We start from the raw sequence: 23,742 nt of genomic DNA on the forward strand, positions 1-23,742 counted from the left end.
GCCCCGCCTGCCCTGCCTATAATCCGGCCCTGCGCGGTGGCGGATTATAATGGGGCAATTTACTGGCCTGGGCTGTGGGCCCCTTAACCCCACTGGGCCCGGGGCAACTGCCCAAATTGACCTCATTATAATCCGCCACTGCCCACACCTTTCCACTACTGAGATCCATGCTAATTTATTCGACACCAATTAAATATATGGGAAAAAAAATTGTTGAAGTTGGTGAATTTGAAATTTAAAAGATTGCTTCAGTATGTGCGCTTGTCTTTTTCAGGGGGCAAACTACCGTGTTTTTCAAGAGGAAGATGAGGCAGGAAATTTCTTGAGCTCTTTTTTGACCACCAACAGGAAGTTTTTCCAGCATTTCTGTCCTGTCTTTATTACTGGCAGTTTTTTTAACTCCATTTAACACTGAAGAAATCATTAGCCATTTCAAAAAATAAAAACACTTGCAAACAGCTAAAATACAGTAGATGCCCAGGCATATTGTCAGCTTACCCATTTACTTCTGTTAAAAGAATAAAGCGTCTTCAGAGTGGAAGAAGCCTGAAGAATACTCAGCTCACTTCTTTTACCAATTCGGCATATTTGGAAACTTAAAACTTTTAAAAGACAGAACATATGAACAGCAAGTCATTTTACATAGAAATGCATATGTTCATTTTTGGAGCATTTGGTTAGCGTTTTTTCAGGTGGTTACTGAGTGAAATCCTATTGAAAAAGATGTTGCGTGCATATACAGTTAATTGGCGACGTTTTTTACATTTAATTTCAACAAAATGTAATCTTATAAAAAGTGATCGCACAAGAAATACAAAAACTCAGCTTGAGACTTTCATGCAGATCATCTGACATTCATCTGAGTTTTTTTTTTACTCTTTTTCTAAATTATTGTGCTGTTTTGCTTGTGCTGCTTAGTGCATGAATAATTAAGGAAAAAGAATGAGTAATTGTAATGCAAATGCACAGCCTCACAGCCAGCAATGTCGTCCTGGGCTATTCTGTGCGCACAGGACCTGTGATGAGGTCACAGGAGGGGCGGAGTCAGCGGTCACATGATCAGGGGTCTTCAGTGGCTGCAGGACTCTGCTGTGCTGGTTGTCATGGTGATGGATGAGGTGAAGTAAGTTTCTGTGTGGGGTCAGGAGGGGTTTTACAGGGTGGATGTAGCAGAGCTGTGTGTGTATGAGGTGTACAGAGTGGAACCGTGTGTGTAGAAGGTGTACGGAGCAGAGATATGCATGTATGAGGTGTACAGAGGAGCGGAGTCGCGTGTGTATGGGGTGAGCAGAGCCGTTTGTGTATGGAGCAGAGCCATGTGTGTACGGGGTGTACGGAGCAGAGCCGTGTGTTTACGGGGTGTACAGAGCGAAGCCATGTGTGTATGGGGTTTACGGAGCAGAGCTGTGTGTGTGTGCGGGGTGTACGGAGCGGAGCCGTATGTGTACGAGGTGTATGGAGCGGAGTCGCATGTGTACGGGGTGTGCGGAGCAAAGCCGTGTGTGTACAAGGTGTACAGAGCAGAGCCAGGTGTGTACAAGGTGTGCGGAGCCACGTGTGTACAGCATGTACGGAGCAGAGCCGCGTCTGTACAGCGTGTACGTAACAGAGGCATGTGTGTACAAGGTGTACGGAGCAGAGCCACGTGTGTACAAGGTGTACGGAGCAGAGCCGCATGTGTAAAGTGCACGGAGCGGAGCCAGGTGTGTACAAGGTGTACAGAGTGGAGCCGCATGTGTACAAGGTGTACAGAATAGAGCTGCGTGTGTACAAGGTGTACGGAGCAGAGCCGTGTGTGTATAGGGGGTGCGGAGCAGAGCAGTGTGTGTATAGGGGGTATCAGGTGCAGTAATAGGGACACATACGGCAGCAGCGGCTCAGTATTGTGGATCAGGTGCAGTAATAGGGACACATACAGCAGCAGCGGCTCAGTATTGGGGTATCAGGTGCAGTAATAGGGACACGTACAGCAGCAGCGGCTCAGCATTGGGGTATCAGGTGCAGTAATAGGGACACATACGGCAGCAGCGGCTCAGCATTGGGGTATCAGCAGGATGAGGGGTTTGTGCAGGTTGGAGATAGATGGAGATGGTGCTGGAATATGAGAAGTGAAACATGTCGTTGTTGTATTCTCTGTTGCAGAGTCGTGGATGGAGGAGCTGTCATGTCGATCTGGGCGAGATGGAAAAGACGTGAAAAGTGAACGATTCCATCAGAAAGATCGTCAGTGGTAAGTCACCTACTATAACTGTGCAGTAATCACATATGTTCTGTAGGACTGGTATTTACCACTTACCATATGGCGGTAATATCAATATTGGTGTTTATATAGGGATTATTTTCAGTAACAGCGCAGTCATCTCCTACATCCACTATTAGGGTGCACCACCGAGTTGTAATCAAAGTGAAATAGTTAGGGGCCCACTCAGAAGTTTCACCCCCCCCCCGAACCAAAACCCTAGCTACACCTCTGGCCGAGTGCTATCCAATAAAATATCAGATAGCACTAGGCCATGTTATATGGCAGTGTGAGTAAGCCCCAAAGCTGAGAGTCTGCACATTCAGCCCATATTGATTATATAACTGAATCTTTAATATGTTTTCATAATCGACTAAAATGGCGAAACTTGTGTCACTGTCCAAATATTTCCTAATGTATTAAGTGCTGTTAAGAGTGGTCCTTATATTCGCTAAGGTCTATAGACACTTGGATCAGTTTTTACATTTCTTTCCTATTAATTTTGATGATGAAAGTCATATTACAACAAAACAAACATTTTTTTTACGTCAATCGTTCAATTAATTTTTAATCAATGGCAGAGGTAAGACGTCTGACCGTGTCAGCGCCAGCGGTCTATATGTTGCCATATGCGATGGACTTTGAACTTTTTACTGTACAGATGACTTTTTACTTGATGAATGGCCATTTTCTTTCTCACCGTTCCTATAAACATTCATCAATACAGAACAATGTCTAGGTTGTAAAGTTCAGCGTCTCTCAGGTGCGATCATTTAGAGATGTAGAGGAGGTAGGAAGGAAGGAGGAGTCCAAGGCTGTGCCAGGTAACAAGCTGTGCTGTGTTATTGGGGAGGAAGGACTCTGGGCTGAGCCTGACAGCAGAGTCACTGGTATGAAACTGAGAGGTTATTGTGCACAGAACAGAGGGAATCAATGGCCCCACTACTGACACTGGCCCACATGTACAGACTGCTCTTCTTACTGGTCCTGCCTGCTACACCGGCTGCTTCTGAAGGTAAGGCATATCACTACTAATCTAGATTTATTTATGGCTTTAAGAGAATGAAGTTGTGTATGTGTTTCGTTTTTTTTAAATTTGCTTGGCAAAAAAAAATTTGCTAATGTTAGAACACAGCAATGTTATGCATGTAGAACAAATTACAAGGTGCTATATAATTACTACTAAATATGATGAGATTAGTAGTAGTACTATGTAAAATTGGATTCACACACAGAATTTTGCTTCTTTTTAAATATAAAAAGTTGTGGCTATTACTTACAAGTTCATAGTTAAAATGGAAAATGCAACAAAAGAAAAATGCTTTGGTATATTACCTTAAGATCAATAGTTATAATCTGGGTATATTGCTTTCCCTGACGCCTTCTCTATATGATTCAGTATAAAACTGAAATAAGACAGAAAAATACACATTCAATATGTGTTAAAAAAATGCCTTGAACGTCAAATTCTGAGTTTTTTTTTTTTTAACTGCTGAAATCACATTTCGATATAACAGAGCTCTAAAATTATTGATCAGGTTGCATTCATACATCCATGTCTATTTTTTATGTCTTTGTGACTTTATTTTTGATCTGTGACCACTTTTCTCTTGTGTCATCTGCATTGCCTTTGTGCTACATCTGGGTTTTAAAAACCAAAGGCGGTATAAACTGTCTGAACTTTTATCCATTGACTCTTAACAGTGGATCGGTGAAAAATGAATGAAAAACGATGGAACATGGAAGGATAAAGTAGATCTTCTGTGTTTTTATACTGATCCAAATACACTTTAATGGCCGAGTCTGATCTGCAGGACATGATCTGGGTCTCACGGACCAGACAATCCGTTTATAAAGCTGATGTGTGTTTGGAACAATGAAACGCTGAATCCATGTGCTGTTGGGTTTTTTTTCTCGGACAGCACAAGTGTGTGAATGTAGATTTACTCTAAATTTTCTTGAATCCCAAGTCGTGGCAGTGAAGAACAATATCTTGAAATGAAAAATTGGTTACAGTCTCCATCACAGATTTCATCATATTTCCAAGGGGGAAAAAAAGTGCAAACTGACAACGTGACAGAAACCTGACAGATGCAATTCTAGTCAGTGGCACGGCCATAAAAGTAATTGTTAGGGATTGTAATGTAACAGCACTGAATAGTGCAAATAGCTCAGCCAGAAGTATCATTCTGTGTTCAGCGAAGAGAAATTGTGCATTTCCTTGTAGTGTGCAAATCTGATGAGATTACAAAAAGTAACGAGCTCTCTTTTCTTTGCAGGACACAGTTGGTCATATACTGGTAAGTTCCAACCTGGCGTGATTGTAGCGGTTGTAATATTACATCAGAAAAATACTTAATTTGGTTTCTTTTTCAGAATATAAAAGTTAAACAGGCACTCCCATCTATATATTTTTATTAAGTGCATGTAGTGTAAGTGTATTAATATACTCCCCGCTCTTCTCCAGTGTCCGCTGCGGTAGGAGGGTATATGAATACACGTATATGTGACACTACACTACATATAATACACACATTTAATAAAAAAAAACCTCGATGGCAGTGCTTCTTTTTGAACAATTGTAATACGCCAGCTTTGTGTAGCGGTGTCTTTTTTTTTTTTTTTTTTTTTTTTGTGCCCCCTGTGAAAGGCTGAACTCACACGAAGATTGTTGCTGCGGTTTTTCATAGTCTTAATTTCTTTTAGACCAAAATGCTGCAGCCTATAGTATAAATTGAAAAGCAAAAGGACCGATTCATCAAACTGTTTTCACCAGAATTCTGTCTTAAAAAAACTCTGGAAATGTTACAAAATTATATATTTTTTGTTAGTTCTCGCCAGCTTTGCCAAATTTTTAAAAAAAAACAGTGCATGACCGAGCGCTCCAGACACGTTCCTCATACATTTGGTTGGAGAAGATCTCTTGTGGTGTTTGTAGGGCCATGTAAGTGGTGACATTGTATGAAGAAGGCCATTAGCAGGTTCCCTTCGGCATAATTTCGTAAATTGCTTTTTTTTTCAAGCTTTAAAGCCAGGAATAGGTTAAAGATATGGCATGGATATACATTTTTGCATTATAGTTTTTCTTTTTCATGTCCCCCCACACTCCTTCTTTTGCTTTATAAATTTTGATGCAAAATCTAAAATACTGCAGGGTAAGACTGTTTTCACACGTTGCATTTTGGCTGCATTTTTATTTTTGTTTTTCTGTGTAGATTTGTTAACAAAACTTGAAGCAAAACCTGATGTCATCAAAGTGAATGAGAAACCTGACGTGTCATGCACATGTTGGGGATTCTACTGTGGATCCGCAGCGGATTTGGTCCTGAGGATCCACAGCAGAATTTGCTGCGCTGTACAGTACCATTAAAGTGAAGCTAAAACAAAAAACGCTGTGCACATGCTGCGGAAAAATCGGGCTTTTTTTGCAGCTGCGTTTTTCGTGCCAAGAAATGTAGTAATGGTGCAGAAATTTTACTCAACGTGTGCACAAAGCCTAACAGTGGCACAAATGATAGCAAATAGTTTTATCTACTAATTGTATTTTGGTTGGTTCCTAATTTTGACTCTAATATATATTAGGAACTCCTCTCATGGTCACTTTCACTGTATTCTGCATACACAAATCAAAGCATCCTGAGGGTTGTAGCTTCACAACAGCTAGAGTGTCTCAGGCTGCTGACACCTGGTACAGGTAAACAGTGCGGTGTCCCGCAGAAGTCTTGTCCAAACTATGGGCTTTTTGCATTTTGATGTTTGGCCAAAAAGGGTGAAACATGACTCAATCTATAGTAATGACAATGGCACTTAAGGCCTCTTAAATCTTCTGTTGTATTTACACAAGGTTGTTAATTACATCCATATAAAAAACATACCTTATATTTGGAAATGCTTTTAATTGATGCTGGATCCGTTAGACTCTAGGTGGCCATTATTTTTAGACCATTTGGTAATATATCTAACTTCTTAGCAGACGTTTATGGGCACCTTGTACTTTATAGAGGCTTAAGTGGCAGCAAAGTACAATGAAATGTGAAATTATTCTCTTGCAAAAGTGATCACAAGACTTTTAACTAATACCACAATTGTTTGTTTTGTCTTTATGACGGTGTCTTTTCCATTGTACAACCTTTGGGTCAGTATCCAATACGGGAACGGGAAGGATTTGGATCTAGAGAAAGCTGGCTAATAATATCCACTCCTATAAAACATGACCATGCACTTATCCAGTGTTAGTATGATTAGCCAACAATTGTTTGACACTAGTCCCTGCACAAAATGGCAACACAGCTGAATATACGTTTTATATCACACGGTTTGTTTTACCCTTCGCCACGACAGCACCCACTGGAGGTATCGGATCCGCCCCATTTGGAACAGGAAACCCTACAGGAAAGATAAAAGGGGCGGTCCGCCTTTCCTCCTCAGTTTTGGTTTCCTGTTCCAAACGGAGCCACGATATCCTTCAGGAAAGAATACCTGGGCCAGGCATGCCGCCTGTACAGTCTCCATGTGAACGGCAGGGGCTGCGGTCCGGAGGCAGCGTCGGGGGAGATTCCGCTAGACGGCTCCCCCCTCGTCTGGTGAACGAAGGGTGATGACGGGGTCCGGGGAGGGCCGCCCCGTCTCACCCAGGAGAGCGCCGGTAGGCACCGGGACGCACCACTACTGGGAGTGGTAAGAGCGCCAGTGGCGCAGGAAAAAAAAAAAAAAAAAAGGTTTTTCTTTTGAAATAAAAAGCGCACAGCAGGGGTGGCGGTGCATAGAGAGCTAAGAAGCTCTGTAAGCTGTGCACCAGAGAGACAAAGCAAGGGGCCGCATTGTCGACAAAAGACATTAGAGCAATAATCAGGGAGGAGATACAGGCTATTAACCGTGCCAAAACTCCTTCAGAGACTGGCAGCAAAAAGCAGTTAACCCTCAGCTCAGAGTCAGAGGAAGAAGGGGGGTTAATCTCTGACTCCTCACTCACATCCTCGTCGTCATCAGACATGGAGGGACGGTCATGTTTCCCCCTGGATAGTGTGGACAACCTAGTCAAATCGGTGAGAAGCACTATGGGGTGTGAGGAACCAAGGGGTGCCCAAACCGCACAAGACATAATGTTTGCGGGATTGGCGGAAAAGAAAAGGAGAGCGTTCCCGGTAATACCGGCAATTAAGGCCCTAATAAAAAGGGAATGGGAAAAACACGACCAAAGAAATTTTCTCCCATCAGCCTCAAAAAGAAAGTATCCATTTAGCGATGAGGAGCTATTAAAATGGACCAAAGTGCCAAAAGTGGATGCCGTTATATCCTCTACCTCGAAACAATCGGCTATTCCAGTAGAGGACGCAGGCTTGTTGGCAGACCCGTTAGACCGCAAGGCAGAATCATCATTGAAGAGGTCTTGGGAATCTACCACGGGTATTTTTAAGCCAGCGGTAGCCAGCACATGCACCACTAGATCTATGCTCGTGTGGTTGGGCCAGCTGGATCAACAAATCGAGCAAAAGGTGTCCAGGGAAAAATTACGGGCCGCTATCCCATTAATTAGAGGGGCAGCTGCCTTTATGGCTGATGCGTCGGCGGACACTCTACGGCTGGCAGCAAGATCAGCAGCTCTTGTGAACAACGCCAGAAGGGCGTTGTGGATGAAGAGCTGGAAGGGGGACGCGCAATCAAAGGCTAAGATTTGTGCAACCCCATGCGAGGGTGAGTTTCTCTTCGGGAAAGAGTTAGACAGTATACTCGCCAAAGCAAAGGAGAGGAAGTCGGCCCTCCCTGACCCTTCTATCCCTTTCTATAGGAGAACCTTTAAGAGGCGACCGTTTGGAAGAAGGAGGCAAACGGAAAGATCAAATAGATGGGCCGCAAAAGAAGAGAAACAAAAGGGTACCATGTTCAGGGGTCCAACATTCCGAAGGGAAAATAGAAATTAAAAAAATCAGACCCACCTGTAGGGGGTAGATTACGTTTCTTTTATCCAAAATGGGAACAAATATCCTCAAACCCATGGATCTTGGGTATTATTAAAGAAGGAATGAAAATAGAATTCCTTCAAAACCCTTATGATTTCTTTATCCTAACCCGCCTTAACTCTATGGCCCAACAAAAGGCCCTCGAAGAAGAAATTAGGAGCCTACTATGCAAGGGGGTTTTAGTGGAGGTCCCAGAGGGACAGGAAGGTAGAGGCTTCTACTCTCCTTTATTTTTAATTTCCGAACCAGATGGTACGTTTAGAACAATTATTAATTTAAGGAAGCTTAATACGTTTATAAAAAATTATAAGTTTAAGATGGAATCAATCAGATCCACCATAAAGCTTCTCTTTCCAAATTGTGTGATGGCGGGGATTGACTTAAAAGATGCTTACTATCATCTTCCTGTCCATAATAGATACCAAAAATATCTAAGGGTCGCAGTGGTGTTCGATGGCAAGGTCCGTCATTTTCAGTACACAGCCATGCCTTTTGGCCTCTCTACAGCGCCAAGAATCTTCACCAATGTGATGGCAGAGGTGATGGCCTATCTTCGTCAAAAAGATACTTTAATCGTACCTTACTTAGACGACTTCCTAATAATCGGGAACTCAGATACCCAATGTACCGAACGAGTGGCTGATGCAATCTCATCTTTGCAGGACCTAGGCTGGATCATCAATATACAGAAGTCCAGGCTCGTTCCGCAATCCCTCCAGATGTTTTTGGGGTTCCAATTGAACTCCATAACCCAGAAATGTCTACTTCCTCAGGTAAAGATTGCACTAACAAAAGAGAAAGTAGAGGCAGCCATAGATAGACCACGCATGTCTCTGAGAGGGGCCATGTCGCTATTGGGGTCGCTAGATTCCTGTGCCCCTGCAGTCCGATGGGCCCATTATCATGTCCGCACACTTCAGCATCAGATCCTCCAGGAGGAGAGGCGACATGGTGGTCACCTCGAGAGCAAGATAACTCTAACTCAGGAGGTCTTGACTTCTCTGGAATGGTGGTTAGTAGAGTTGAGCGACTTTGGTCGGATCGGGTTTCGTGAAACCCGAATGAAACAAAATAAGTTTCAGATGAAACTCGTCCGACTAGAGCAAAAAAAAGTCGGAGTTTCGTCCGACTTTTATTTCCCATTGACTTGCATTGGGGTCGGGTTTCGGACGAAACTCCGACTTTGCTTTGCTCTAGTCGGACGAGTTTCATCTGAAACTTATTTTGTTTCATTCGGGTTTCACGAAACCCGATCCGACCAAAGTCGCTCAACTCTAGTGGTTAGATGATGACCATCTATCCTCAGGAGTCCCATGGGTCATAGTACCATCTGGTATCCTAACCACCGACGCTAGCCCCCAAGGTTGGGGAGCCCATATGGGGAATAGCTTTTGTCAAGGAAGATGGAATAGAGAGGAAAGAGAATACTCGTCTAATTTAAAAGAACTGACAGCAGTATACTATGCTCTACATCATTTCCTTCCACAGCTCCAACAGAAACATGTCAGGATCCTGTCGGACAACTCCACCACAGTGGCCTACATAAACAGACAAGGAGGTACTCGATCAGAGACTCTGATGTCTTCTGCGGCAAGAATCTTAAGCTTAGCCGAAAGCAATTTGTTGTCCCTCTCAGCTCTTCATATCAGAGGAGAGGACAACCAAGAAGCAGATTTCTTAAGCCGACACACACTTCGGCAAGGGGAGTGGTGCCTCAATCGCCAAATCTTCCAGGACATAGTAGCTCTATGGGGGCATCCTCAAGTGGACCTCTTCACCACAAGGGAGAACAGACAAACAAAGACCTTTGCTTCCCTGTCTCCAGCAGATCACGCAGACATACTGGATGCCCTCCAGGCCTCATGGAAATTCAAGCTGGCATACGCCTTCCCTCCATTGATTCTCCTACCACAAGTGATTCGGAAAATCAGAGAGGAAAAGGCGAGAGTAATCCTGATAGCACCATTCTGGCCCAAGAGACCGTGGTTCTCGTGGCTACGAATTATGTCAGTGACAGATCCTTGGGTTCTTCCCTCAAACCCCAACCTACTCTCCCAAGGCCCTTTCTTCCACCCTCAAGTGGACAACTTACACTTGACGGCGTGGAACTTGAAAGGCACCTATTAAGATCAAGAGGTTTTTCGGAATCATTCATTACTACGTTCCTACAGAGCAGGAAGCAGTCCACAACCCAAATTTATAAAATAATATGGAAGAAATTCCTACAGTTTCATACAGCATCTCATACAGCAGAAGTCCCGATAGTTCCTATCTTAGAATTCCTACAAAAAGGGAAGGAATTGGGCTTGTCAGTAAACACACTGAAAGTACAGGTGTCTGCGTTGGGGGCGCTGTATGGCCATAATATAGCAGGGAATGAGTGGATATCACGATTCATTACAGCATGTGAAAGAATAACTCCGGTTCACATACCTACAATCCCTACATGGGACTTAAACTTGGTGTTAGACGCCCTGACAGAAGAACCTTTTGAACCGATAGATACGATATCCCTTAAATATTTATCATTTAAGACGGCCCTCTTGGTAGCACTGACATCCGCTAGGAGAGTGGGTGATATCCAGGCCCTGTCCATAGATCCACCCTTTTTGCAGGTATACCGGGATAGATTAATATTAAAGCCAGACCCCTCATACCTGCCTAAGGTATCAACAAAGTACCATAGGTCTCAGGAGATACTCCTCCCAACCTTCTTTGAAGATCCCTCCACTCCGGAAGAGCAGAAATTCCACACTTTGGACGTCAGAAGAACTGTCCTAAAGTATATTGAAAGGTCCGAGAGCTGGGGGCAGTGTAGGGCTCTCTTCATTTCTTTTCAGGACTGTAAAAAAGGGTATGGAGTCACAAAGAGCACCATTTCCCGATGGATCAGGGATGCCATTCGTTTAGCCTACTCTGCAAAAAAGGAAGAACCTCCGGAAGACATCAGAGCACATTCCACCAGAGCAATGGCGGCCTCCTGGGCGGAGAGGGGAGACGTTCCAATTGAAACCATATGTAAGGCGGCAATTTGGTCATCCCCTTCTACCTTCTATAGACACTATAGACTTGACCTTTCGTCTACTTCTGACCTAAGCTTTGGCAGGACTGTCCTTAGCACGGTGGTCCCACCCAGGTGATGGTCTCTGGAATCTCTCCAGTGGGTGCTGTCGTGGCGAAGGGTAAAAAGCCGGATTACTTACCGGTAATGCTCTTTTAATGAGTCCACGACAGCACCCGCTCACTTCCCTCCCTGCTAGAAATATCAATATTAAAAGTATATCTGCTAAAGTTGGATATGTAAAGTTACAAGTACAAGACATTGCCTAATCCTTGGAGGTCCTCCTGGTACTCTGAAATGCAAAACTGAGGAGGAAAGGCGGACCGCCCCTTTTATCTTTCCTGTAGGGTTTCCTGTTCCAAATGGGGTGGATCCGATACCTCCAGTGGGTGCTGTCGTGGACTCATTAAAAGAGCATTACCGGTAAGTAATCCGGCTTTTCATTTGGTCTGTATTAACCCTCTAAAGGGGTTATCTGGGACGAAATTATTATTTTTTTTACCATGGAACTAAGAACTAATAGGCAGGTGGTTGTTAACTTCCTGCCTGTTCTGCTTGCCGTCGACCTCTGTCGGCTCAGAGTTGTCACAGCCCGCTGTTGCTGGTAATCCGCTAACGTCATGTAGACTGACGTGACTGCCAATGTCATGCTGATTGGCAGCCAGCTCCCCACTGCAAGTAGCTGTCAATCAGCATAACGTCAGCAATCACGCCCCATCAACAGAGCAGCCCGGGAGAAGAAGAGCTCCTCTGTTAACATGAGCAGCAGAATCGCCAGCAAGAGCAGTCCATTACCACGTTGAGTTGGTGCTGGGTGGAACAAGCAGGTAGTTAGCAACTATCTGCCCACCAGTTTTTAGGCCCATAGTAAAAAAAAATAAAATGCTTCTGGGAAACCCTTTTAAGTAATAAAGAAGTACAGATTGCATACCAATCAACTTCATTTTCTTACCTTTATCAAATCTGATCTCAAAAGATAATTACCTTTTACATATGAACATTTGTGACCAATGGAGTTCAGATTGCTGGTAACAGGGACTATCATATGTTTGCCTAATTTATTAATACACATTCTCTAATTTCTCTTGTAGAGTCTGGGAATAGTAAGGGCTTAATCACATGTTCAAATTAGAGCTGTCAAGATCTCAGTAGTATAAAGCCATAATACAGCTATATTATGAGGCCATGTTGGGCCATCTATGAGGATGTACTGGGCCACCTATGAGGATGTACTGGGTCATAGATAAGGCTATACATTTATGAGGCTATATTGGACCTTTTTTGTGAGGTTGATATAGAATGCTCCTTAAAATTGCCACAAAAAAATACTGTTAGTGTAGCGAATAGCATAGGTTATAGCCATTTAAGGCTTGGTATAAATCACTTTCTGCAGATCCATCCATTCTCTCATGTCTTTTTAAATATGAGTAGGAGCACTACTTGGGTAAAGAGGATGTGCTGCTCTTTGCCATCTAGTGATTCTTCAAGTGGGTCTCCAAATATTATTGAAGTAATGGATAATAATTACATATTCCTGCACAACTTGTTGCTATGTGTTAAAGATATTAAACTGGATGTTGTAGACCTGCCCTGTTACTATCAGTGTGGCGTCAGCGTGTTTACTGCGCTTTAACAATGAAATCGTCTATCATTGTCTTCTTCAATGTTTCTACATTACATCCATCAAATTACATTGCTGCCTTAAATCCTGCGAGAACGGACGTCATCGCGGTCATTCTCGCAAAGGATTACTGGGACCGGAGCGTGGAGAGAGGCGGGAATGCTGCGCGGGACGTCGGAAGGTGAGAATAACAATATTTTTTATTTTAATTCTATTTTTGACATGAATATGGCATCAGCACTAACGAACACAGCGATGCCGCGCGTGCGGCATTGCTGTGCTAATCGCTGGTGAAGCTGTCTGTTTGACAGCTCACCAGCGATAACATAGCGACTTACCAGCGATCCTGACACGTTGAGATCATTGTCGGGATCGCTGGTAAGTCGCTATGTGTGACTCAGCTTTAAAGTGGAATTCTCAAATCTGGAAGTTCTCCTATCTGTAGCACTTGATTATCTCCATCACTCCCTAAGGCCTCCTACCCATTGGCGATTAAAAAAAGCGGTCTGATTTCTGGACTGGAAAAAAGGGTGGGGTGTTATGCCAGTGTCATGCAATTTCTATGCTATTTTTTATTTTTTTTTTATTTTTCCATCTGTTTTTCATCCGTTTTTTTTTTCCCAGCCACTCTTTTTCTACAGTCATTTACAGGACCATTTACAGTGTTCTATACCACAGAATGATGATGTATCCATTAAAAACGGATGGAAAACGGATGGTCCGTTTTTTTAATCGCACCCATTGACTTCTATTGTCAACAATCGCTGCAAATCGCAGCATGCTGCGTTTTTTTTTTTATTTTCTTCTCAGACCGATTTTGGCTGAGAAAAAAATCGCAAGTGAGATGTCACCCATTCACTAACATGGGTCAGAGTGCAATCCGATTAAAAATCGGATTGCAATCGTCCGATTTTATCGCCAGTGAGTATGAGGCCTAAGAATGAAACCAGTGTCAGTGCGTGATCAGCCACCAGCCTATTCACATTTAGAGTCCCAGATCTCAAGATTGATGGAGGTCCCAGAGGTTGGAACCCCAGCGATGATTTCCAAACTTGAGAATGCCCTTTAAGAAGTCCTTCACCCACTTAGCTTTTTTTTTTTTTTAATAAAAACAATTTACTTCCTATGTTCTACACTAAGTCTTTCGATATTTTTTTTTTCTTTATTCATTACATTTATAAGGCTGGTTTCACATTAGCGCTTTTTAAGAGCACGCACGGCCGGGGGTAGCTCCGCCCCCGAGCCGGCTCTCTGCCCGGCGTGCCCGCCCCTTGCTTGTAGCGCCGCCTCCTAGCGCACAGCGGCGCCTGCGATCGGCGCACCCTATCTTTAGCATAGGGTGCGCAGATCGTGCGCAGGCCGTGCGCTAGTTGCGCTTTGACCTGCGCTGCGCACTTTTGACGGTGCGCCGTGCGCGCCAAAATCAAACTTTTTGGATTTCGGCGTGCTCGGCGCACCGTCAAAAGTGCGCAGCGCAGGTCAAAGCGCAACTAGCGCACGGCCTGCGCACGATCTGCGCACCCTATGCTAAAGATAGGGTGCGCCGATCGCAGGCGCCGCTGTGCGCTAGGAGGCGGCGCTACAAGCAAGGGGCGGGCACGCCGGGCAGAGAGCCGGCTCGGGGGCGGAGCTACCCCCGGCCGTGCATGCGCTTAAAAAGCGCTAATGTGAAACCAGCCTAACCTGCATTTTTTTACAAGTCCTATAGAGAATCATCTAAGAAAAATATCAGAAAAAAATACCATCCCTATAATATGCTGCATCTTATTCCCCAAAAAGCACAAAACATCACAAGCAAAAAAAAGAAACACATTGTAATGTGTTTTAAATTTCATTTTTGTGTAATATGTGGCCGCAGTATTTTTTTTTTATTTAAAAAAAGTCACAAAAACGTTCCCATTTTCCCCCAAACGCCCTAAATCCAGTATTTACACTATTCTAAGCAATTCAATTCATGGAAAAACTGACAGCTTTACAATACACTATATAATATGCCTATGTCCTGTAATAAAAAGTAGTCATAGATGAGAATAGCTGTCGTGTTATACAGTAACTCCTCTCATAGACCGTACTTCTGTTATGCATCTCTTCCAGGTTTATATATTAACAGCAAAAAACAGTGGGGTTTTATATGCCAGTCATGAACAAAAAGCCTGTGGAAACTTACTAGGAGACACCCACCTCCTAATAAATTGCACGCATGATTGGGCTGCCTCTATGCTAGAAAATAAAATATGCACCCGCTATGCCAAAGTGAATGTCACAAAGTGACTGATAACGCCCCCTAGTGCTAAACTCTACCTAGGTTGTTGAAAAATGGCAGCAAACAGTTGCAAAATTTTGCAAAAGTGTGCGGATTCCATCTTGAATCTGACTCCTGAGAGCAATCCTTCAAAATGTCTATGCAAATCCACTTTTTGACACCAGAAAACTGATGTAGAAGGAAGTGTAAGTCCCCTCCTCAATATGTTCTGTAACAGGTATTCTTCTTCCCTGCACTTGCACTTACCCGAACGCTGCGGAGAGAAAATGAATTTTATTCCCCCCCGGCAGCGTTCCGGTTGCAGTCACGGGGATGGTACTGTTGCCTGTTTAGTCATTGGTTTGAACATTCAGAGCGGTGGCTGTAACGGCGTCCCTGACCCTGACTGACACTGGCTCTGCATTAGGGCCAGTTACAGCGGTCACTCTGTATACTTAGAGCGGTGACTGAACCTGTGACAGCGCCACCCCCATGACTGAAACCAGAACGTTGCCGGCGGGGAATAAAGTTAATTTTCTTCCCGCAACGTTCGGCTATGTGTGGGTTCCGGGCAGGTTAATAGCACTGTTAACCTGCAGATTAACCAGGTATCTCCATGGCTTTGTGGACAGTATGTTCTTGCAAAAATCAAGGAGCCATATCAATTTTTTTCCGGCATTACGGATGAAAAGTACCAATACAAGTCTATGGGTCCTTGATTAACATTGCATTGGATAGGGGAAGCTTTATAAATTTATGCATAAAAACATGATGAAATACTGATGGTAAAAACTGACACCGAACAAATCACTAATGACAGTCATACCTTTTTTATATACTGTATGTGATCAAACACCAATATCTGAATGTGGACTTAGACATTATATTTGAAGATTGAAGCTTCCCTCCAGATACCGTATAGTATCTCTTTTTCCTTATTAATGTAATTTTCTTTTCTAGGAGAACCATGACCCTTTTCTATTTACAGCTACCTCTTACCCACTATGACAACTTTTGATAAAGTCACATGCAGATTACATATGTTTTTGTTTTTATACCATTTCCTTTGCGGAAATGCAATAAAAGCGCATATAATTTTTATCTGCAGATTCTCATTCAAGTCTATGGAGAAAATCCGCAAATAAAACGTATATTTACAGTAAGAGGCGTAGACATGTTGTGACTTGAATCGCGCCCCCCAGGTCAGTTTATGTATAAATCCCATCAACTTTTGCTGGAACTGTAAGGCTGGGTTCACACGTAGCGGAAATCCCACGGAAGTTACCGCGAGAATTCCGAAATTCCATTCTGCGGGAAAATCGTATTTTAAATTCCCGTGATTTTCAGGCGGAAAAACTAGCGATTTGCAAGCGTAATTAGCTTGCGGGATGCTAGCGTTTTCCAAGCGATCTGTAGCATCGCTTGGAGAACTGATTGACAGGTTGGTCACACTTGTCAAACATAGTGTTTGACGTCTTGGTCTCGCTACAGTATCGCGAGACCGCGACGTCAGCAATGGTCATTGCCGCAATGCATTACTGGGAACGGGACCTGCCGGAGCATCGCGGAGGCATGGGGACGCTGCGTGGGACATCGGAAGGTGAATATAACCCGATTTTTATATTTTAATTGTTTTTTTACAGGGATATGGTACCCACAGCCCGGAGGACAGGTCTCCTCTCCTCCAGCCCGTGGGTACCATCAGCAAATGTTCTGCTTACTTTTCGCCTGGTGGGCACAGCCACATGCTGAAAGTAAGCAGAACAATGCATTCCTTTGTGGGTGGAATTGCCGCGATTCCACAAATTAATGAGCATGCTGCGGATTTTTCCACGATGCGATTCCGCCGCAGGAAAATCCGCAGATTTAGTACAGCATTGCGGAATCCCATAGGATTGCATGCAATGCTTTTTTTTTTCGTATTCGTGGCAAAATCGCGTGTTAAAAACCACCGCGAAAACGCGAAAAAAACCGACGTGTGAACGCAGCCTAAGATGCTGCATTTTGGCTTACCAAAACATTCAGTGGAAAAGGCGCACCATTGTGGGAATTTAACTTTACGTATGTTTTGTAGCTGTTAGGCTAATTTTGTTAGTTAATTTACACTAAGGCAGGAAAACATCTTCTATTACATGTGAATTACAGGAAGCCCAAAGTATGCTAATTCTATTTTGGCTGAGACTTTCCTTATGTAGCATCTAATAACACCCCTTCATGTGAGTGATCACACTTTCCAAATAGATGTGGCAACTCTAAAATGTTTTACATAGCAATAAAAACCCACAGTTACTCTGGTGTAACATTAGCGGGAGTCCTTTATAGCAGATCCAAAGCCAGACCCTCCACAAACTGGTAGTAGAATGAATTGCCTACTTACGAAAGCTGGACTGAGAAGAAAGGACTATTGAGATGTGAAACTTGCATTTGGATGCTAATCTTCCATTTATGTCTGGTTTCTGTGTTTCTGCTTTGAAACCAAATTCACATGGTCATGCCCTCAGGTCTAGTCAGGTTTACCAGCATGCCTTAATCTGGATGATGGTTTGCATGTCTCTGCATTATCGGTAGAGCCTGTTACAGCTGGACTTTTCTAGTAACCTGGTTTAGAGTAGATTTATCTTTGAAGCATGTTGTAACTTTTACCTAGAACTATCGGTATGGACAGGCTGGAGACTATGCTACAATGTTCCAATTCCTGGAGAAAATGGCGTAAAACTTCTGTTATGTAAATAAGTTGAATTCTACATCTACTACACAATCATGCGATGTATCATTTACAAACAAACTGCAATAAGCGGGTTTTCATGAGAAGTAGCTGCTCATTTCTTATACATACAGTCATGGACAAAAGTGTTGGCACTCTTGAAATTGTTCCAGAAAATGAAGTATTTCTCGCAGAAAACTATTGTAATTAAACATGTTTTGTTATACACCATGTTTGTTTCCTTTGTGTGTATTGGAACAACATAAAAGCAGAGAAAAAAAAAGGCAAATTTGGGCATCATTTCACACAAAACCCCAAAACTGAGCTGAACAAAATTATTGGCACCTTTCCAAAATTTTAAATATCATCTCTCACTAAATTTTCTACATCAAGAGCAAAGTGATCAGAAAAGCACAAGAACAAACAAATATTTTTTAAAAATATTACATACAATTTTATTAAATATGCAATTCATAGAAACAAAAATCAAACAAAAAACCATAAAAGGAAATACCTCCAATGTGAGGAACGCTGATGACTAAGGATATCATTAAACATACATCGTAATCAATCATAAGTATACTATTATTATAGTTTCATTAATTTATAGGGTACAAAAAGGAAATCCAAATGAAGAAGAATGTCCAGCTCAACAGCGTAGTGAAAAGCAGAGTTTTTTTTATTCACTGCAAACACATACCATAGAGAGGATAAAACATCAGCATGACACCTTACACATGGTTGGATTGACGCGTTTCTGGAGACCAAGCTCCCTTAATCATGATGACCGACATTTGAAAATACAGCACTTTTATGCTGAGATCCGGGATACACACCGGTGAAATAATTAAGACAATAATGCGCGCTGTCTCTTTAAGAGAGCGGGAGCACGCGCGTGCGCACAACGTAAGCACTCTTCCCAGGGACCTGCTGACAGCGCGCCAAGGAGCAGAGGGGAGGGAAGGAGCAGAGGCTGCGGCAGGATGGCACGAGGCTGGCACAGAGCGGGAATCCCGATGGGGACCCCGCGGAGGTATGGGACTAGGACCATGTGCAGCAGGACCGGAACCGGGCGTAACATTTTCTCTTCTGCTCATTCACTTTGTATCTTGTTAAATGATAAACATAAACTAATAACGTGTATGTGTGTGTGTGTGTGTGTGTGTGTGTAAAAATGTGAACCTCAATGGGGGAAGATTTTATCATATAAATGCCTGAATTTACAAGTATGCAAAAATAGTGTCAACTTACCAAAATATAAATCTTGCTACTAGGTATAGTCCCCCCCCCCTGTTCTGTGCAACCGCAGCATGCATATAAAGTTACGCATACAAAGAGGGATTCCTTGTGTTCAGCATTTGCTGACAATGACTCTTAGAGAAGGACACTGGGGCCTTTGTCATGGGCAATTCAAAGATTTTACTCCTTCACTGTTATCCATCCATAACAAATAGTAGTATTTATTTCCAGCCAGGAAATAGTTCTTTTATCCTACTCATAGTCTGCCTATATTTTCAACAGCGAGAGCCGTGTCCTATTTATTTAGTAGTGTCCACGTATGGTTTAGTAGTCGTTGTAATAACTCAGGGAAGTAATTGGGCATGGTGAATAGGTTTATCATGGTTTTTTTTATCAATATGGTAACAGATTGATCCCCCTCCCTGTGCTTAGTATGTTGTACAATATCTTCTCTCATTCATTCAATCAGTATTAAGTGATAAAGCAAAAACTTCCCAATAGTAACATCAATGAGAACTAGATGTGTATTTCCTGAAGGAAGTACAGATAGTGCTTTGAAATGGTGCCCAGGCTGCCCCTTTAAGAGAGACTTGCCTGCTGCCCCTGCAAGACTTTCAACTCATGATCCGTTTTAACTGTGGGTGCCTCTCAGGGGCCTCTTTGGCCTGTGGGGCCCCTCAGGGTCTGATTTGGTGGGTGGGGCCCCTCAGGATCCGATTCGGTGGCCTGCGCTCCTCAGGGCTTGAATTGGTGGCCGGGATCCCTCAGGGTCCAATTTTGTGACCGGAGCCCCACAGGGTCCGATTTTGTGGGTGGGGCCCCTCAGGGTCTGATTTTGTGGGTGGGGCCCCTCAGGGTCCAATTTTTGTGGCCGGGGCCCCTCTGGGTCCAATTTTATGGTTGGGCCCCTCTGGGTCCGATTTGGTGGGCGGGGCCACTCTGGGTCCGATTTGATGGGCGGGGCCCCTCTGGGTCCGATTTGGTGGGCGGGGCCCCTCTGGGTCCGATTTGGAGGCCAGGGTGGCTCAGCCTCAGATTTGGAGCCTGGGGTCACTCAGCTTTCGATTTGGCGCCCCGGCCCTTTAAGACTCATTTCGGTGCGCCGGCCCTTTAAGAGCCAGTTTGGCTCACTGGGCTTCTAAATTCACTTTGGCGCACATTCTCTCTCAGGGGCATGCGTCATGTGATGAAGCTAGATTTGCATTTCTGCTGTGGGTTTCGCTTTAAGAACTGATATTCTGCCAGAAACTCTGTCCTGGAGAGGTTATGTATAGTTCGTAGGTGTTGACATAGTAACTGGGTCTGCCTGCACATATCAATGAGCTTAACTGCCATTTCAATCGCCTCAGGGCACGTTTTCTCTGTGGCAACATTTTCCCATTGAAATGCATTGAGGAAAATATTTTTTCAAACGCAAATTGCGCAAAAACTACAAATCCGATCGACACGAAAATTAGTTAGCACACCACTCATAGACGCTGGCTTCGAAATTACACCAACGGAGTCTGTGCGTGTAGTGGTTCGGGCCGCATTAATTGCGGAAAATCAACTGAATAATATTATTATTATTATTATGAAGAAGAAGAAGAAGCAGAAAAAGAAGAATAAGTTAGCAGCGTTCGGATTACAATATAGTGCTTTTTTCAAAAGCACTATAATAAATGAAGGTTATGGACCTTACTATATCACAATGGAGATGGCAGGACGATTACAGTAAGGAACTAAGTTCTTGTTAACATTTCTGAATTGTTTTACAGGCAAAGAGGGGGAGAACAGCTGGGCAACAAGATATAGCTTCTGTGGTGGTGTCTACCAGTCGCCTCTGGACTTCCATGGCAGCATCCTGCAGTATGATTCCAACCTGAAGCCCATTTGGTTGTACGGATACAATGCTTCCAGCAACGATCACTTTGTTATATCTAACAATGGACATACAGGTACAGAGGTGAAGTCCTCTAACCATTTGTAGCAACTGGATACCCATAACAGTGAAATGCTTATAGTATCTGCTTCTTATTTTAGTGTCCGTGTCCCTGCCTCCAAATATGTACATAGACATCCCACCTTTCCGCTACATTGCTGTGCAACTTCACTTTCACTGGGGCAGCGTAGCCGGTCATGGAGGGTCAGAACATTGTGTTGGAGGCAAGAAGTTTGCAGCAGAGGTAAGTTATACTTCACAGCAGTTTTCTACAGTCACACAGTTGTTCAATCAGTTGCAGGATGGCTGATGGACCTAGTGGGGTAAACTACCACTGCACGCATAGAGGATTTTTATCAGGCAGAATTTTCACAAAAATGGACACACTCCTTTGTTTTCTCACCCTGGAAAAAAAAACGTGTACATGTACATGTGTACTGTTGGCATGTTTTCCAATTGCAATGAGCCGGAATCTGTTCTAGAAGCCATGTGAAAAACCTGTGTGAACACACTCTAAGGATGTGTGCACAAAATGTCTTTTTCAGGTAGATTCCGCAGCAGAAACCACCTGAAAAACCTATCATAAAAAGTAGTTCTCCTATTTGATTCTCCTATGAAGAGTGGCATCATGGGCTCCTCAAAACAACTCTCAAATGATCTGAAAACAAAGATTATTCAACATAGCTTTTCAGGGGAAGGATACAAAAAGTTGTCTCAGAGATTTAACCAGTCAGTTTCCACTGTGAGGAACATAGTAAGGAAATAGAAGAACACAGGTACAGTTCTTGTTAAGCCCAGAACTGGCAGGCCAAGAAAAATATCAGAAAGGCAGAGAAGAAGAATGGTGAGAACAGTCAAGGACAATCCACAGACCACCTCCAAAGACCTGCAGCATCATCTTGCTGCAGATGGTGTCACTGTGCATCGGTCAACAATACAGCGCACTTTGCACAAGGAGAAGCTGTATGGGAGAGTGATGCGAAAGAAGCCGTTTCTGCAAGCACGCCACAAACAGAGTCGCCTGAGGTATGCAAAAGCACATTTGGACAAGCCAGTTACATTTTGGAAGAAGGTCCTGTGGACTGATGAAACAAAGATTGAGTTGTTTGGTCATACAAAAAGGCATTATGCATGCGCTGTATTGTTGACCAATGCACAGTGACACCATCTGCAGCAAGATGATGCTGCAGGTCTTTGGAGGTGGTCTGTGGATTGTCCTTGACTGTTCTCACCATTCTTCTTCTCTGCCTTTCTGATATTATTCTTGGCCTGCCACTTCTGGGCTTAACAAGAACTGTACCTGTGTTCTTCCATTTCCTTACTATGTTCCTCACAGTGGAAACTGACTGGTTAAATCTCTGAGACAACTTTTTGTATCCTTCCCCTGAAAAGCTATGTTGAATAATCTTTGTTTTCAGATCATTTGAGAGTTGTTTTGAGGAGCCCATGATGCCACTCTTCATAGGAGAATCAAATAGGAGAACTACTTGCAAGTGGCCACCTTAAATACCTTTTCTCATGATTTGATACACCTGGCTATGAAGTTCAAAGCTCAATGAGGTTACAAAACCAATTTAGTGCTTCAGGAAGTCAGTAAAAAGTAGTTAGGAGTGTTCAAATCAAGAAAATGATAAGGGTGCCCATACTTTTGCACCGGTCAAATTTTGTTTAAATGCAGATTGCACATTTTCTGTTGGTACAATAAACCTCATTTGAATCCAGAAATATAACTGAGTCCATCAGTTATTAGATATATGAAACTGAAATACCTGTTGCAAAAACCAAAATTGTTATAAAGAAAAAAGGTTAACATTAATAGGGGTGCCCAAACTTTTACATATGACTGTATACCGGGTTCCAAAAAGGAGACTGTAGTTGAGTCTGTGCTTTTATTGAACTTGATGGTGAAACTGAAAACAATATAATACACATAATCAGTACAGGGTACAACAGATATAAACATTATACATGACATACATTGTGAATGAACATTTACACTCTAGTAGCTGACCAGGGAGCAGGACTGACTAAACCAGGCTAAAATTAGGACCGGAATTAGCTATAAAGAACATAAACACCTACCGGCTATGCAGTCGCAAGGGGAAAGCAATGGGAGAGATCCTTCTCAGATACAGGCTGAAGGAAAATGGAGGAAAGTGGAACGAAAGCTGCCATAATGCTTTGCAAAAGAAGGGAACAGATTCAGACATTAAGAATGGAAAAAAACAACATAAGGCTAGTTTCACACTTGCTTTTTTTTGCAGCGCGTTTTTCCCGCAAAAAAACGCATTGAAAAAACGCATACATAAGCATACAACTGCTGCGTTTTTTTCAAGCATTTTTATGAGCATGCATGAAAAAAACGCAGCGTTTTTATGCGTTTGTATGCGTTTTTAGCGCGTTTTTACCGCGTTTGCGTTTTTTCCCAACATTTTTAGGTGGCCCCTCACACTACCCAAACCATGACTTTACTAACCCTAACCCTGACCCTAACCCTGACCCTAACCCTGACCCTAACCCTGACCCTAACCCTAACCCTGACCCTAACCCTTAACAAAACCATACTTAACCCTAATCCTGACCCTAACCCTGACCCTAATCCTTAACAAAACCATACTTAACCCTAACCCTGACCCTAACCCTAACCCTGACCCTAACCCTAACCCTAACCCTGACCCTAACCCTAACCCTAACCCTAACCCTGACCCTAACCCTTAACAAAACCATACTTAACCCTAATCCTGACCCTAACCCT

At 43.2% G+C, this 23,742-nt stretch overlaps 1 protein-coding gene across 1 annotated transcript in view; it reads left to right on the top strand.

Annotated features, from left to right (window-relative positions):
* The first annotated feature begins 3,068 nt into the window (after positions 1-3,068).
* Positions 3,069-23,742, top strand: part of CA12 (carbonic anhydrase 12) — a 41,956-nt gene continuing 21,282 nt past the window's right edge. The window contains exons 1-4 of the mRNA XM_073579389.1: positions 3,069-3,254; positions 4,519-4,539; positions 20,824-21,003; positions 21,089-21,231. Of these exons, the coding sequence (XP_073435490.1) occupies positions 3,173-3,254; positions 4,519-4,539; positions 20,824-21,003; positions 21,089-21,231 (426 nt within the window). The 5' untranslated portion in view covers positions 3,069-3,172. The remainder of the gene's footprint in view (positions 3,255-4,518; positions 4,540-20,823; positions 21,004-21,088; positions 21,232-23,742) is intronic.

The sequence above is a fragment of the Dendrobates tinctorius genome, unplaced genomic scaffold, assembly GCF_039654945.1.
Source record: "Dendrobates tinctorius isolate UK_male_01 unplaced genomic scaffold, ASM3965494v1 ptg000062l, whole genome shotgun sequence".
NCBI lineage: Eukaryota > Metazoa > Chordata > Amphibia > Anura > Dendrobatidae > Dendrobates > Dendrobates tinctorius.